The sequence below is a fragment of the Sorex araneus genome, chromosome 9 (genome assembly GCF_027595985.1).
Source record: "Sorex araneus isolate mSorAra2 chromosome 9, mSorAra2.pri, whole genome shotgun sequence".
NCBI classification, from domain to species: domain Eukaryota; kingdom Metazoa; phylum Chordata; class Mammalia; order Eulipotyphla; family Soricidae; genus Sorex; species Sorex araneus.
In genome coordinates, this window is record NC_073310.1 from 4,864,153 (window position 1) to 4,879,269 (window position 15,117).

General features: G+C 50.0%; 1 protein-coding gene across 7 annotated transcripts in view; it reads right to left on the reverse strand.

Moving 5' to 3' along the window:
- The window catches only part of HECTD4 (HECT domain E3 ubiquitin protein ligase 4), a 158,912-nt gene that overhangs the window by 34,258 nt on the left and 109,537 nt on the right, over positions 1-15,117 (reverse strand). For all 7 annotated transcript variants that reach the window (XM_055147412.1, XM_055147408.1, XM_055147411.1 and 4 more), the window contains exons 38-48: positions 14,349-14,430; positions 12,557-12,759; positions 10,919-11,054; positions 8,590-8,772; positions 7,994-8,158; positions 7,473-7,642; positions 6,254-6,369; positions 3,990-4,093; positions 1,792-1,953; positions 1,547-1,695; positions 889-968 (exon numbers count right to left, since the gene is read on the reverse strand). In XM_055147412.1, the coding sequence (XP_055003387.1) occupies positions 889-968; positions 1,547-1,695; positions 1,792-1,953; positions 3,990-4,093; positions 6,254-6,369; positions 7,473-7,642; positions 7,994-8,158; positions 8,590-8,772; positions 10,919-11,054; positions 12,557-12,759; positions 14,349-14,430 (1,550 nt within the window). The remainder of the gene's footprint in view (positions 1-888; positions 969-1,546; positions 1,696-1,791; positions 1,954-3,989; positions 4,094-6,253; positions 6,370-7,472; positions 7,643-7,993; positions 8,159-8,589; positions 8,773-10,918; positions 11,055-12,556; positions 12,760-14,348; positions 14,431-15,117) is intronic.

Sequence of the window (15,117 nt, forward strand, 5' to 3'; positions counted from 1 at the left end):
GGGCACATGCTGCGCGGGCAGACCCCAAGTTCAGCAGGGTATGGCCCCCAAACTGAAAGCAAGCAAAACCAAAGTGTCATGAAGGGGCCAGAGAGATAGTACAATGGTTAGGGCACTTGCCTTGCGCGTGGCTGACCCTCGTTTGATCTCTGGCACGGCATATGGTCACCTGAACCCTGCTAGGAGTGACCCTGAGCACAGAGCCACTAAGGAAGCCCTGAGCATCTCTGGGTATGGCCCAAAACACAGAAACAGAAAAAAAAAAAAAAGAGAGAGACATCTTTTTGTTGTATTTTGTTCCATCTGAAGCAGGTAGGGCTGAGGGTATAGAGATTCAGGATGCCCAGAGGCTGGGAAAGGGAGGGAATGGTGTTACTTCCATAGTGCCTCCCGACTAGTGCTCAGTTTTTTGTCTGCTTTATCTTGGGTCACACCAGTGATGCTCAGGGGTTCCTCCTGGCTCTGCACTCAGGAATCACTCCTGGCGGTGTTTAGGGCACCCTGTGGCTCACGACCAGGTTGGGTATGTGCAAGGCAAGTGCCTTACCTGCTGTACTTTCGCTCTGGCCTCAGTTTTCTCTTTTTTAGGCTATTTATTGCTCATTTAAGAAAAGCTGATGAAAGACCAAATCTGAAAGCAAAGCATCCTCTCAGATCTTTCTCATGATGGAGGAAAGAAAGTGACCCCTAAGTTCTCAAACGGAGGCTCCCAACAATTATGGCTTCTCCGACGAGAGCCTGGGGTTAATCGGGAACATTGCCAAGGGCTAGGTGTTCAAACTGCTCCCTTTACATTGCTCTAGCTGCTTCACTTTTAACTTACTCTGAACAAAACCTGGGAACAAGAGAAATGTGCATGGCCAGCCCCACTGGTCCCCTGGTGCTCACCGGGGGAGAGAGTCACATCCAGTCGAACGCTCTTCCACTGCAACAAGCTGGAGCCGTTGTAGTGCACAGCCCGGCCGTTGCTGGGGAGGAAACAGAGGGCGTTAAGGACAGCGCCGAGGACAGGCAGAGGCTGTCAGAACCAACGTCAGTCCCTTCCTCTAAACAGCAAGCTGTAGCTTCCAGCTGATGGTGTATATATTCGGGGAGATCACAGCATCGCTTTAGTATTTAACACCCCCAACTGTATTCACAGAACACAGCAGCGTTTCCCAGAGCGGACGATACAGCCCCTGGGCGGGACTGGAATGGCCTAAGGAAGTGATGGGGGAGCCGCTTTCTGTGTGTCTGCTCAGAGAAGACGGCAGGCCAAGGGAGTCTGGGGACCGGATGGAGTAGAGGGCTGCAAGTTCAAGTTCATTTGGGAAACAAGGATAGAAACTGTCCCTCTTATTACAGGAGAATGGGGAGTCTTGCTAAATGAAACCATAAATCTCAGAAAAGGGGAAAGAATGCACCCCTCTCCCCAGACTGGTGTGAAGGTGATGCTATCTTGATTTCCTGAATAGCGATTCACATGATGGGAAGTCACACAGTTTAGAGGACAGTGATCCACTTGATTTGTTTGTTTGTTTTAATAATAGGATTAATAGCCACTTACTTATGGAAAAGACAAGTGCCCACTGGGTTAGTCCAGGCCCCATCTCGTTTCTCTGCCTCGGTAGCAAAGCCAAAGGAGACGATGGGCCCAGTGTCATCGTCGGTATCGCCATAGGAAACGATCTCGATTTCCCAGTAAAAAGACGGGGCCTGCGGGAACACCGGAAGCAAGCGCATCGTCAGAGGGCGGGGCTTGGCTCTTTCCTTCAAACGGGAAGGATGGGACAGCGTCACGTGATTCCTCACCTGAACTGGCAGTGGTGAGGTGGCATAGATGAAGGTGCCCCGGGGAAGACCACCCCCCGCACTGGGGTCAGCCAGGAAGGTGACAGACGTGAGGTGCGACGAGAACATGCAGGCGCGAACAGGTGGGAACACTCGGGAGGGGCTCCAGGTAATCTCCTTGGGCTACAGCGGGAGAAACCAGTCAGCGACACCGTGACAACAGCCCTCTGCCCGCGCAGGAGACGCCGCCACTGGCAGCAGGACACAAGCGTCTGTTTTCTTTTCTTTTTTTTTGCTTTTGGGGTCACTCCCGGCGATACACAGGGGTTACTCCTGGCTCTGCACTCAGGAATCGCTCCTGGAGGTGCTCGGGGGACCAGATGGGATGCTGGGAATCGAACCCGGGTCAGCTGCGTGCAAGGCATATGCTCTCTTTGCTGTGCTATCCCTCCAATTCTAGTCTGTTTTCTTTAAAGCCTTTCTTTTTGGCTTTCTCAAGGGAAAATCTGCTTCATTAAAATAGATACAGTCTCCCCCTGCACAGTACTAGATTCTCAAAACCCTCTTTCCCCTTGAACTGTGAGTCCCAACCCTCCCCTCACTTCTCTGTTTCTCTGCTGTTCTCGATATACCTCTCAGCACTTCCCTTCTGCTGTGACCGAGCTTGCATCCCTGCAGGCCTGTCCTCCTGACGCACCCCTCACACGCCCCCAGGGACAAACTTAGTTCGCTATGTAATCGGAGTTTACATTGCTGTGACTTAGTATTCAGTTCATGGCTGACAAGTGACACAGTTACACTTCTTTTTTCTGTTTTAGGTTAAATGCCTCACTTTCAGACTTCACGCCTGAAGTTAGAGCCTCACACAGGTAGCGCAGGCATCCCACCACTGAGCCATACCCCCTTCTCCAATATTTGTTTTTTTTTGGGTGGGGGCACACCTGGTGATGCACAGAGGTTACTCTTGACTTTGCACTTAGGAATTACTCCTGGTGGTGCTTAGGGGACCAAATGGGATGCCGGGGACCAAACCGGGTCAGCCGAGTGCAAGGCAAACGCCCTGTCTGCTGTACTATTGTTCCAGCCCTTCACCGACAGTTTTTGATTTTCAAAAAGAACTTAAAATGTTAATAGAGAATATCTCATATTGTCATCAGATATAGACAAAGGAAAGAGGGGCGAAGGGGCAGGGAAACTTTGTCTTCCTGGCAGACACAACTTCCTCAGAACAGACCTTTGTAGACAGCTGGAATTTGTTGTTGCTGGATGGCAACAACAATTTAATTGCCTACATCAATTAATAACGCAGTGCTCCCTTTCAATTAATAACGCAGTGCTCCCTTTCTATATAGAAAAGAATTAAAGAGTGCCGATAAAGTCCAGCAGCTAAGAACAAGACATCTTTAGGAGATTTTGTTGTTGCTGTTTTGGGCTATACCAATTTTAATCAAAAAATTTTCCGGGCTAGAGCCATAGTACAGCAGGTAGAGCATGCCTTGCATGCAGCTGGCCCGGGACTGACCCCCGGCATCCCAGGCGGTCCCCTGAGCACCATCCGGAGTAAGCCCAGGAGCACTGCCAGGTGCAGCCTAAACCTTTCCCCACAATTTTTTCCCCTAGTTTTCTGATCAGAAGGTAATTTTTTTTTTTTTTTTTTGCTTTTTGGGTCACACCCAGCGATGCTCAGGGGTTACTCCTGGCTCTGCACTCAGGAATTACTCCTGGCAGTGCTTGGGGGACCATATGGGATGCCGGGGATCGAACCCGGGTCGGCCGCGTGCAAGGCAAACGCTCTACCCGCTGTGCTATCGCTCCGGCCCCAGTGAGTTGTAATTTTTTGGGGACTATTATAAAATAGTGCTCCCACGAACATCTACATCTACAGACATGCCAATTTTTAATAGTTTGCTACTTTTGTCTTTTTCACTTATTATCTCTCAACAGATGCTTATTCTCAGGGCAGGGACTACAGAGCAAATTTTTTTTTTTTAAGTTTTCTTTTCCTGTTAATGACAGCATAGAAAATATTACAAATCAGTGACTTTTGTCCCTCTGCTGTGATCTCCCAATAGTTGAAACGTCAAATCATCACGCTCTGGCTGTCAAAGACGAGAGCGAGTCCTTGTGGAATCTGCGCCCGCAGTCCCTTAGCAAACGCTTCTATTAACTCTGTTGGGGTGCGCTGCGTGCGGGTGGGGGGCTGGGCCCCAAGGGCTCACCTGTCTCCGGTCAGCCTGCAGAGGTGGTGGCGGGGGCCGAGCACAGTCCCGGTACAGCATCCTCAGCCGCTCACACTGCACCTCCACAACCGCCAGCCGCTCTCCTGAGGACCAACGGGGCGCTGGTGAGAATTCGTCCGGAAGCCCACCCCGGGGAAGGCTCCAACGCCACTGGAGCAAACACTGCTCACAACAACAAAACGCTTCCAGTATGGGCTGCAGCGAGAGCACTGCGGGAAAGGCCCTACGCCTTGCACTTGGCTGACCCAGGTTTATCCCCAGCACCGCGTATGGTCTCCCAAGCTGGGCTCAGAGCCAGGAGTAAGGCCTGAGCACCTTAGGGTGTGGCCAAATCCCAGCCTCCTCCCAAAAAGTAGCACTGTAGCACTGTCGTCCCGTTGTTCATCAATTTGCTCATGCGGGCACCAGTAACGTCTCCATTGTGAGACTTGTTGTTACTGTTTTTGGCATATCGAATATGCCATAGGGAGCTTGCCAGGCTCTGCCGTGTGGGCGGGATACTCTCAGTAGCTTGCCGGGCTCTCCGAGAGGGGTGGAGGACACAACCCCCCCCCCCCAGAAAAAAGGTAAAAAATATAATTTCCTACAGAGTTTGTTCCAATTCTTACAAAAGAGCAGAAAGGGGGCTGGATCGATAGCACAGCGGGTACGGCATTTGCCTTGCACGCGGCCGACCACGGTTCGATTCCCAGCATCCCATATGGTCCCCCAGCACTGCCAGGAGTAATTCCTGAGTGCAGAGCCAGGAGTAACCCCTGTGCACTGTTGGGTGTGACTCAAAAAGCAAAAAAAAAAAAAAAGAGCAGAAAGCCTGAGACACCTCTGTCTACTCCCAATGCCGTCAGGCGGCAAACAGCGCGTGGGCTCCGGAGCTGGCCGCCTGGACACGCAGCTGGCTCCAGGCTCAGCAGCTGCCCTCTCGCTCCCGACACGGAGTGACAGGAGTATCCAGCCTCAGGGTTTGTGAAGAGTCAAGGGAGTAAGACAAACGGAGGGTGTAGCCAGGTGCATAGCGAAGGACAAACAAGAAGTAAATAGTTACTCAGTTCATCTAATAAATGAGGGCGACTACTCTTAGGGAAACTGACTTCTAGTTTCTTAGCAGTGCTCGCAGAGCCAGGCCCAAGCCCAGGCCTTCACACAAAGCCTGCAGCTCAGCCCACTGAGCTCTTTCTCCAGTCCCCCCTTTTTTTTTGTTTTGCTTTTTGGGTCACACCCGGTGATGCACAGGGGTTACTCCTGGCTCTGCACTCAGGAATCACTCCTGGCGGTGCTCAGGGGACCATATGGGATGCTGGGAATCGAACCTGGGTCGGCTGCGTGCAAGGCAAACGCCCTACCCGCTGTGCTATCGCTCCAGCCCCTCCAGTCCCCTTTGTTTTCTGTTCCTTAATTTTGGTTTTGGGGCCACAATCAGTGGTGCTCAGGGTTTGTACCTGATTTTGTGCTCAGGCCTGACTCGGATGATGCTCAGGGGACCAGGCAGTGCTGGGGATTCAAACCGAGATCAGCTCTGTGCAAGGCCAGTGCCTTATCCCTCTGAATTATTTCGGCGACCCCTTCCCCTACCCCTGATTTCTTTTCTTTTCTTTCTTTTTTTTTTTGGCTTTTTGGGTCACACCTAGCTCAGGGGTTACTCCTGGCTCTGCACTCAGGAATTATTCCTGGCGGTGCTTGGGGGATCGTATAAGATGCCAGGGGTCGAACCCAGGGCAAGGCAAATGCCCTACGCGCTGCTATAGGCTGGGAGTGAGTCAGGCACAACTCAGAGCAGCTTCTCCAAGTGAGGCCTGTGGCCACACTGCAACTGTCCGTGTCCAGACCCAGGTCACAATTCAACTTTCCACGTCCACCCTCAACCTCTCATTCTTTTTGTTAGAGCTGGGAAAGCATTTTATTTATTTATTTACTTATTTTTTTTTTTTTGCTTTTTGGGTCACACCCAGCGATGCTCAGGGGTTACTCCTGGCTTTGCACTCAGGAATTACTCCTGGCGGTGCTTGGGGGACCATATGGGATGCCAGGGATCGAACCCGGGTCGGCCGCGTGCAAGGCAAACGCCCTACCCGCTGTGCTATCGCTCCGGCCCCCAGGGAAAGCATTTTAAACACTCAGGACACCGGTCACACAATCTATGAAGCCAGAGGACAGTTCATAAATAGCTATAATGGGGATAGCTTTCGAATAAAAAGGAAGGCAGTGAATTGCTGTGGAGGCAGGAGAGCTCCGGAACAGGCACTCACCGGCGCTGCACTCCTGGGCCACAAGGTTGAGGACTTCAATGGCTGCCGGGCACTGCTGGATGAATTCCTCACAGAATAAGCTGTCTTCCAAAAGCTGGGCCATTACCAGGCATGCTCTTAATGTCAAAAGATTTACAATGTTTCAAAGTCATCAATGTTCATTCTTTAAAACACCAACTATGAAAAACATTTCAATTCTGCACTTTTTGGGGGGTAGGGTGTTTTGGGGCCCCGTCCGTGGCGCCCGGGGCTACTCCTGGCTCTGTGGCCCAGGAGCGAGCCGTGACGGTGTTCACGGGCCCAGATGCGGTGCTGGCGTCCACAGGATGCGAGCCAAGGGCCTGCACCCCTGTGCCAGCTCTCTGGCCCCAGGACTTTTTTTTTTTTTTAAATAAGATTCAATGCTCCCTTCCCCAGCCTCCTTTACTTTTTGTTCTTTCCAAGCTGGACTAGTCTAGAAATAGAGAACTTTTCTTTCCCCACACTGAGACTGATGCTATTACAGGGACACGGGGAAGGTTAAAATGGTCACAACTCCGCGAAATGAAGATGCTAAGTTTCAGGGGGGAAACTGGCATCATCTCTTAAGTGCTTTTCCTGAATTATGTTCTAAAGGAAATACTGTTCTGGGGACCAGAGGAAACCAAATGCTTAGGAAAAGAAATGTATACACACACACACACACACACACACCCCACACACACATAAAGTTCTAATATCAGACAAATCAAAATATTTATGAAATATGTATGTGTGTATATATATATGTATATTTATATACATGACAGCGACATATATATATACACACACATATATGGACTTTGTAAGAAGCTCCACTTCTTTGTAAGAAGAAACTTTCTGCTCAGCGGTAAACGGCACCACTGCTCGTGATGTGCCCCCGCTTCTGGCCTACCTCTGGAGGGTGATGGTTCAGATCACTACCAACAGGGCGTAAGCCACTTAAAAAAGGCTGTAATGGTAGAGGGATTCCCGTGATATGCTACGTTCTTTCCAGGAAGCCAATCCCTAGGGCCTTCATCATCCTGCCCAACCTCAAATTTCCATCATTTTCTCAGACAACACACACAGGGAACAAAGTGCCAGAGTCTCCTTCCTGTCACTCAGCTTGGCCCAGATCTCAAGCTGTGGACTCGCTCCCTCTGCGCTGGAGTCGGGGGCGCCCACCCCGGGCACTCGGGGATCGCTGAAGGCTGCTCACCTTGTTCTGATCTCAGCCAGGAGCCGGACAACTGCCATCACAGGAGCTGAGCCATCTCCTGTTGCAGGAAGTGAGGTGTGAATAGAGAGACTTCCCTCCTGAGGGAGCAACATGGACTGGACTGCCTGCACTACCTTCTCAGTAATGGACAGTTTATGAAGAGGCAATGCCTGATGGCGGGGGGGCATGGCAGAAAGTTAAATTCAAGCAGTTAGTTTCTAAGAAATGAGGGTGTCATTATTATCTGGAGTCACATCAAACTTTCAATTAAAAAAACAATCACATAGAAATTTACAAACGATTTCAAAACAATTTATGATAAAAAGACATCGTGGCCCATTCCTAGCCAGAGAAACCAGGCCGCACAAACGCTACCCAGTAAACAGGACTGATATGGAAATACAAGTCAATTAAAGATCGCCACATGTTTTAACTCCCATTTCGTACTGTGCGTGATAGTCATTGCATTGCGAGTTACCATTTGGAGTGACATTGTAGGATGCATTTAAAAATCACCTTACCTCCGATCTTGGAACACAAAGTCTAGACAATGGAATGGTCAGAGTGTCTGAAGCTTGCGAAGTCTTTCTACAGTCTATGGGTGGGAATCTGACCGTAGCTATACCTTCCTGTTCGTTGATGGACGCCACTACTCCGATGCTTCCTGCTATTCCTCTCCCGAGCACCTAGAAACACACGGGAATCAGCGCCACCCGGCAGCTCGCGCAGCCCAGGACATGTCCAGCTGTCACTACCAGCATCAGAGCAAGAGGTTATCATTATGACGGGGATACTCAATGCTGAACATGCACCAAACATGACCTAACCCTTCGGGCAAGGTTTTCCATCCTTTCATCAATATGCTTCAGTTACACACTTCAAGTTGTCAATTCCAATGACGGGACACACATGTTGTACTGAACGTTATATTCTTATATGTGAATAACTCTCAGCATAGTATGAATCAGAATTTATGAGTTTCTCAAGTGCCTTATTTAGTCTTAAAAGACAAGGATTTGGGTGAGACTGAGCGGAGTGTTTGCTTTACACAGGATCGCCTCAGGGGGGCGCACATATAAAAGAGAAAGAGATGACTGGGGGCAAGGTGGCCAGTTACCTGAACCTCAGACCCTATCTTGATGGTCTCTTTGAAGCCTCCAAGTGCACACAGCGCAGCAACGGCCTGGCGGGCGATTCTCTGAAGCTTGGCGAGCTTTCTCCCACTGCTGCTTCCGTTTTCAAGAATGCTTTCTGCGTGTTTCCCCAACTGTGGAATGTACATCAGGGCACGAGACAGGACCTACAAATAAGAAGCAGTTCATGTGAAGGAGCTAAGCCTTTGTTTGGTACCTACTGCAGAGGCCGGGCTGTGGGATGGAAGGAACTGGGGCAGGGCGTCAGACACCGCCCATTCTGCTTACGTGACCGGAGAGACACAACTGGAAACACACCATCTAAAACTACGAGACAGGGGCTGGAGCGATAGCACAGCGGGTAGGGCGTTTGCCTTGCACGCGGCCGACCCGGGTTCAAATCCAAAAAGCAAAAAAAAAAAAAAAAACCTACGAGACAATCAAGCACTGTATGAATACAACTAAATAAGCCAAACACATATCCGAAGAAAGACTATCAATGCATACTTTTATGTCTTTTTGTTTGTTTTTGGGTCACACCTGGCGATGCACAGGGGTTACTCCTGGCTCTGCACTCAGGAATTACTCCTGGCGGTGCTCAGGGGACCATATGGGATGCTGGGATTTGAACCCAGGTCGGCCGAGTGCAAGGCAAACGCCCTACCAGCTATGCTATCACTCCAGCCCCCCTTTTATGTCTTAAGATCCAATTTAACTACCAGAATAGCCATGACATCACACAGAGGCCTGCTTAGGCCACTGGAAACAACTAGATAATGACACTATGGTGAAGCTGAGAGACAGCGACAGTGGGTTGGGTGCTTGCCTTGCACCGACCCAGGTTCGATCTCCAGCATCCCATATGGTCCCCTGAACCCACCAGGAGTGATCCCTGAGTACAGAGCCAGGTGTAAGCCCTGAGCACCCAAACAAAACAAACAAAAAGAAACTACAGTACATATATACACAATGGAATACTACTCAGCAGTAAGAAAAGCACAAGTCATGCCATTTGCTACTATGCGGATGGATCTGGACAGTATCATGTGGGGTAAAGTTAGTCAGAGGGAGAGAGACACACAATGATCTCATTCATCTGAGGGATATAAAGGCATTTCACAGGGGAAAAACGCATGCCCAGAGAAGAGAAATGAAGAGCAGGAGAACAGGTATCCAGGAGGAAGACTGGCACCGAGCGGGGGCTGGGGAGAAATTAGGGAAGAAACGCTGCTAAGGGAGAGTACCGGAGAGGCAGGCTGGGCAGGAGAGAAACTGGGGACACTGGTGGAGGAAGGGGGACACTGGTGAAGGGTCTGGTGTTGGAACTCTGTATGCCTGAAACTTATTACAGAAAACCTTGTAAATTTGTATGTCATGGTAATTCAATAAAATAAACACTAATTAAAAAAAACCACCCAAGGGGCTGGAGAGATAGCACAGCGGATAGGGCGTTTGCCTTGCACGCGGCCGACCCGGGTTTAAATCCCAGTATCCCATATGGTCCCCTGAGTATGGCCAGGGATAATTCCTGAGTGCAGAGCCAGGACTAACCCCTGTGCATCGCCAGGTGTGACCCAAAAAGCAAAAAAAAAAAAAAACCACCCAATTTACTTTGAAGTCATGTTGTAAGGAGAGGTCTGTGGGAACGGGGGCATTAATCTGAGGTGACCAGGTTTCTGGAAACTAGGGTGTTGTTGGTAATGGAGAATTAATGATGGTGCGCTCAGGGCATGATGTCACATGTAGCCACAGGAAGTTCACTTAACAAATGCATTCAAGCAACAGTGCCGAGGGCCTGCTGGCAGCGCCAAACAGAGGAAGAAGACAGAGACAGTCTTCCTGGAGAAACTGTCCCGAGTTCCGCTAAATAAGAACTGGCGAGCAACAAAAGAGGTGGTCTGACACAGCTGAAATTGGACCAAAGAAAATTCCAGGCTAAAAGAGATGAACACGCTGATCTGCCCGGAGAGAGAAATCTGTCTTAGCACTGAACACGATTCAAATGTTTGATTTTCCTTTTGTGGGGGAAGGCGAGCTGGGGGAGGCCATTGGCAGTGTCTCAGGGACTGCTCCCAGCATGTTGGGGACACCATGTGGTGCCAGGGATTGATCCCAGGTCGCTTGCATGCCAAGCATGGGCTCCCAAATTTGGAACATCTCCCTGACCCACTGATTCACTGATTCAAATGTTGAATAGTACCCTAAATTCTTGGACCGTGGAGTGTGTATGTAGTGGGCAAGGGTTGGGGAATGGTGGTGGGAGAACTCAAACTTCCTTCTTGTTCCCTCGACTAAAAACCTAACCATACCAACCTTTTCTGCTGTGGTGGTCCATATCTGAGCGGCGTTTGACTCAGGTGCCATTAGCAAGCTGTGAAGCAAAGCAATCACTTCTGCAGCCATGCTGTTCGCCACGTGCCCACTGATGAACGGCCGGACAGGGTCAGTCCTGCAAATAACAAGGAAGAGAACCATCAATGAGCGCGGGATGGACAAGAACGCAGAGAGGGAAACTGACAAGAAAAACAAAAATCAAGCCAATGGGACTATATCAAACGAAAGACAATTTGCCTGGTCAAAGAAACTCATGTTAAAATAGAAGACACCTGGGGCAGGCGTAGTGTAGTGGGGAGGGCGTTTGCCTTGCACGCAACCTACCTGGGTTCAATCCCTGGCATTCCGTATGGTGCCCTAAGCTTGCCAGGAGTGAGCTCTGAGCACAGTGCCAGGAGCAAATCTTAAGCACAACCAGTATGGCCCCCAAATAAAATCCAAATAAAAAATATAAACATATATTTCTCTCTTTCTCTCCCCTCAAGTCTTTCTGGAAAGTTTCAATAACAACTACTTTGCTTCTCTCTCTCTCTCTCTCTCTCTCTCTCTCTCACACACACACACACACACACACACACACACACACACCACATGCACGCGCTTCTGGGAAGTTTCAATAAAAACTACCTTGGGGCTACAGTGATAGCACAGCGGATAGGGCGTTTGCCTTGCACCTGGCTGACTCGAGTTTGATTTCAAGCATCCCATATGGTTCCCTGAGCACCGCCAAGAGTAATTCCTGAGTGCAAAGCCAGGAATAACCCCTGTGCATCGCCAGGTGTGACCCAAAAGAAAAAAAAACCTATTTACACACACACTCACTCTCTCTCTCTCCCTAGCAAGACTAGAGTTTACTCACTCTGGAAACACCTGTACCTGGATTTCTGTTGTTATTTTCATGTCTTTGGTTTTCAGGCCACCTGGAGGTGCTCAGGAATCACTCCTAGCATGCTGAGGGGACCACATGGGATGTCGGGGATGAAACCTAGGTCAGCTGTGTAAGGCAAGCATCCTACCAGCTGTACTACTGCTCTAGCCCAAGGGATATATATATATATATACACATTTTTTTTTTCCCTGAGAAAAGGCAAGCCAAGGGATCCTCTGGTTGCAGACGGCACCTGGCCAAAGCGCATCTCTATCCCAGTCTCAGACAGAGACTTGGTCACTCGCTGCTTCTCGCACTGGACACTGGAGCAGTGGTATTACATACTGCTGGGGGCGGGGCGGGGCGGGGTGTTATTTTTATTTATCTATTTAGGTTTTGGGGTCACACCCGGCTGTGCTCATGGGTAACTCCTGGCTCTGTGCTCAGGGATCACCTCTGAGGTGCTTTTGGGGGCCATATGAGAAGCCAGAGACTGAGCCCGGGGGGCCACGTCCAAGGCAAGCGCCTTCCCTGCTGTGCCACTGCTCTGGCCCCAAGCTGTGGAGATTTTCAACCCCCGTCGTCTCTCCCAGTAAGGTCAAGGGCACGGTGGAACACGGCGACCCTGAGACGGGGCTGGGAGCTGACTGCGGGGCGGGCGCGCATGCCGTGCCCAGGAGAGCGCCCCGGGCCACCCCCGGCCGGGCACGGTGCCCACGGGCGTGTGCGAGGGGTGGGCGGAGGTGGACCTTGCGAGTTCCGAGTTCCTCTCTCGGCAGATGGACGTCTGCGCCGTTTTCTTCTTGTCACCGGTGGAGAGTCCGCTCACAGTCTCTGGGTTGGCCGCCTCCACGGGTGGCCCGACGCTGACGATGAGGCCCGACTGCGCCCACTTGGTGGCCTTCCGGAGCGCGGCTGCGGCCTCTTCGGTGATCACCTCACAGCAGCCGCCCTGCGGGAGAGCCAAGACCATCCCCGTGGTCATCTCCTGCTCCTCTGCACGGAGCAGAAAACACCCTTTCCCCAGTTACCAGCGTAACTCAGCTTCTTTCTTTATTTTGTCTTTTTAAAGAAAATTTCAATTTCACGATGCACACAAATGTGTCGAATTGCTACATACATATTAAGTTGTAAGAAAATCCAGCTCGTGGGGATGGAGCAATGGCACAGCGGCTAGAGCGTTTGCTTTGCATGCGACCCACCTGGGTTCGATTCCCAGCATCCCATATGGTTCCTGAGCACCGCCAGGAGTGATGCCTGAGTGCAGAGCCAGGAGTAACCCCTGAGCACCGCTGGGTGTGACCCCCCCCCAAAAAAAAATTCAACTCTTGGTCTTCTAAACAATCATCTTAAACTATGCAAATTTGGCTATTTACTATCATCATTATTACATGCATTTAATACATTATAAACTTACCAAGTTTTCAATTCAGCTCATTTCTTAAAATTCAGACATGGGGCAGGGATGTGGCTTGAAGGCTGGAGCGCATGCAAAGCCAGGGGTCTGACCCAGACACCCCATCTTCCCAGGGAGCTCGGGGGCAGCCCAGGTGGCACCCACAATAATAATATACAATAAACTCAACCTGCAAAATGTGATATCTAGAAAGCCAAATTTCCTTAGATATCCCATGTCCTCACCTGTTCATAGATAATTTAAGTCCTCTGAATGTTTTTCTCTCTTGTTTTTTACCTTTTTGGGCCATACCCAGCAGTGCTCAGGGCTTACTCGTGGTAGGGCATGGGGACCACATGTGGTGCCAAGGATCTAACCCGGGCCAGCCTCGTGGGAGGCAAGTGCTCTCCCACTGTACTAGCTCTCCAGCCCTCCTAGACATTTTCCATAAAAATTACTTCCTGGTTTAGTTTTATATTTATGGGTGCTATTTTTTGTCTCTGGGCTGGAGTGATAGCACAGTGGGTAGGGCGTTTGCCTTGCACGTGGCCGACCCGGGTTCAATTCCTCCGTCCCTCTTGGAGAGCCCGGCAAGCTACCGAGAGTATCCTACCTGTACAGCAGAGTCTGGCAAGCTACCGGTGGTGTATTCGATATGCCAAAAATAGTAACAACAAGTCTCACAATGGAGACATTACTGTGCCCGATCGAGCAAATTGAATAATGGGACAACAGTGCTGCAATGCTATTTTTGTCTCTATTTTTTTTCCCTCCTGTGCCAGAGATTGAACCCAGGGCCTTGAGCACACACGGCAAGTGCTTCCCAAGTGAGCGACACCATCCCTGGCCTCTCACCCAGTATCACTTAACATGTTTTTAAACTATAAATTCTTTCTATAGGTGTGGGGGGAGGGTTAAAATCAAGAGTTCTCTTTTATATTTTAACATTAATGTCAAATGATTTTTGTCCAGTTCCCTTAAAATGGCCTCAGTTAAACCACTGACTTCCAACTCTCACCCTGTCTCTTTGTGAAAGGTTGAACTAATCTGGGGGGTGTGGGGGAGGAAATTTCTCTTGGAAACTTGAAGTCTGGTAAACGTTTGTCAATGGGGGAACTTGTCGAGCAGATTTTCCAATAAATTACCTTGGTCATGTCACGATCCATTTTCACAACTTTTTCCATGTTGGCACCAGTACCGAGGCGAAAAGGCCGTCCTTCCGAGCTACTAAACAGTGGAGAGAGAGAGAAGCAATGATCTCACAGGCCAGCTAAGAGGCGATACAGAAATAGTCAGGTGAGGAGCTGGAGCGATAGCACAGTGGATAGGGTGTTTGCCTTGCATGCGGGCCAGCCTGGGTTTAATTCCCAGCATCTCATATGGTCCCCGGAGTGCAAAGCTAGGAGTAACCCCTGTGCATCGCCGGGTGTGACCCAAAAAGCAAATAAATAAATAAATAGGTGAACATTCTATTCCAACACAGGCTGTTTTTTGGATGGGGTTCAGTGAAGAGCACAACTGGCAGTGCTCAGGGGCTTCTCCTGGCTCTGAGCTCAGGGATCACTCTTGATGGTACTCAGGGAACCATACGCGATGCTGGAGATAGAACCCAGGTCAGCTGCATTCAAGGCAAGGGCCTTAAAAGAAAAAAGTACTTAAAAGTACTATCTCTCTGACCCTAACAGACTTCTTAAATTCACGGTAACACTCAATTTTTCAAAAAGGAAATGACTTGTTGGGGGCTGGAGCAATAGCACAGCGGGTAGGGCGTTTGCCTTGCACACGGCCGACCTGGGTTTGATTCCCAGCATCCCCTATGGTCCCCTGTGCACCACCAGGGGTAATTCCTGAGTGCAGAGCCAGAAGTAACCCCTGTGCATCGCCGGGTGTGACCCCAAAAAAAAAAAAAAAAGA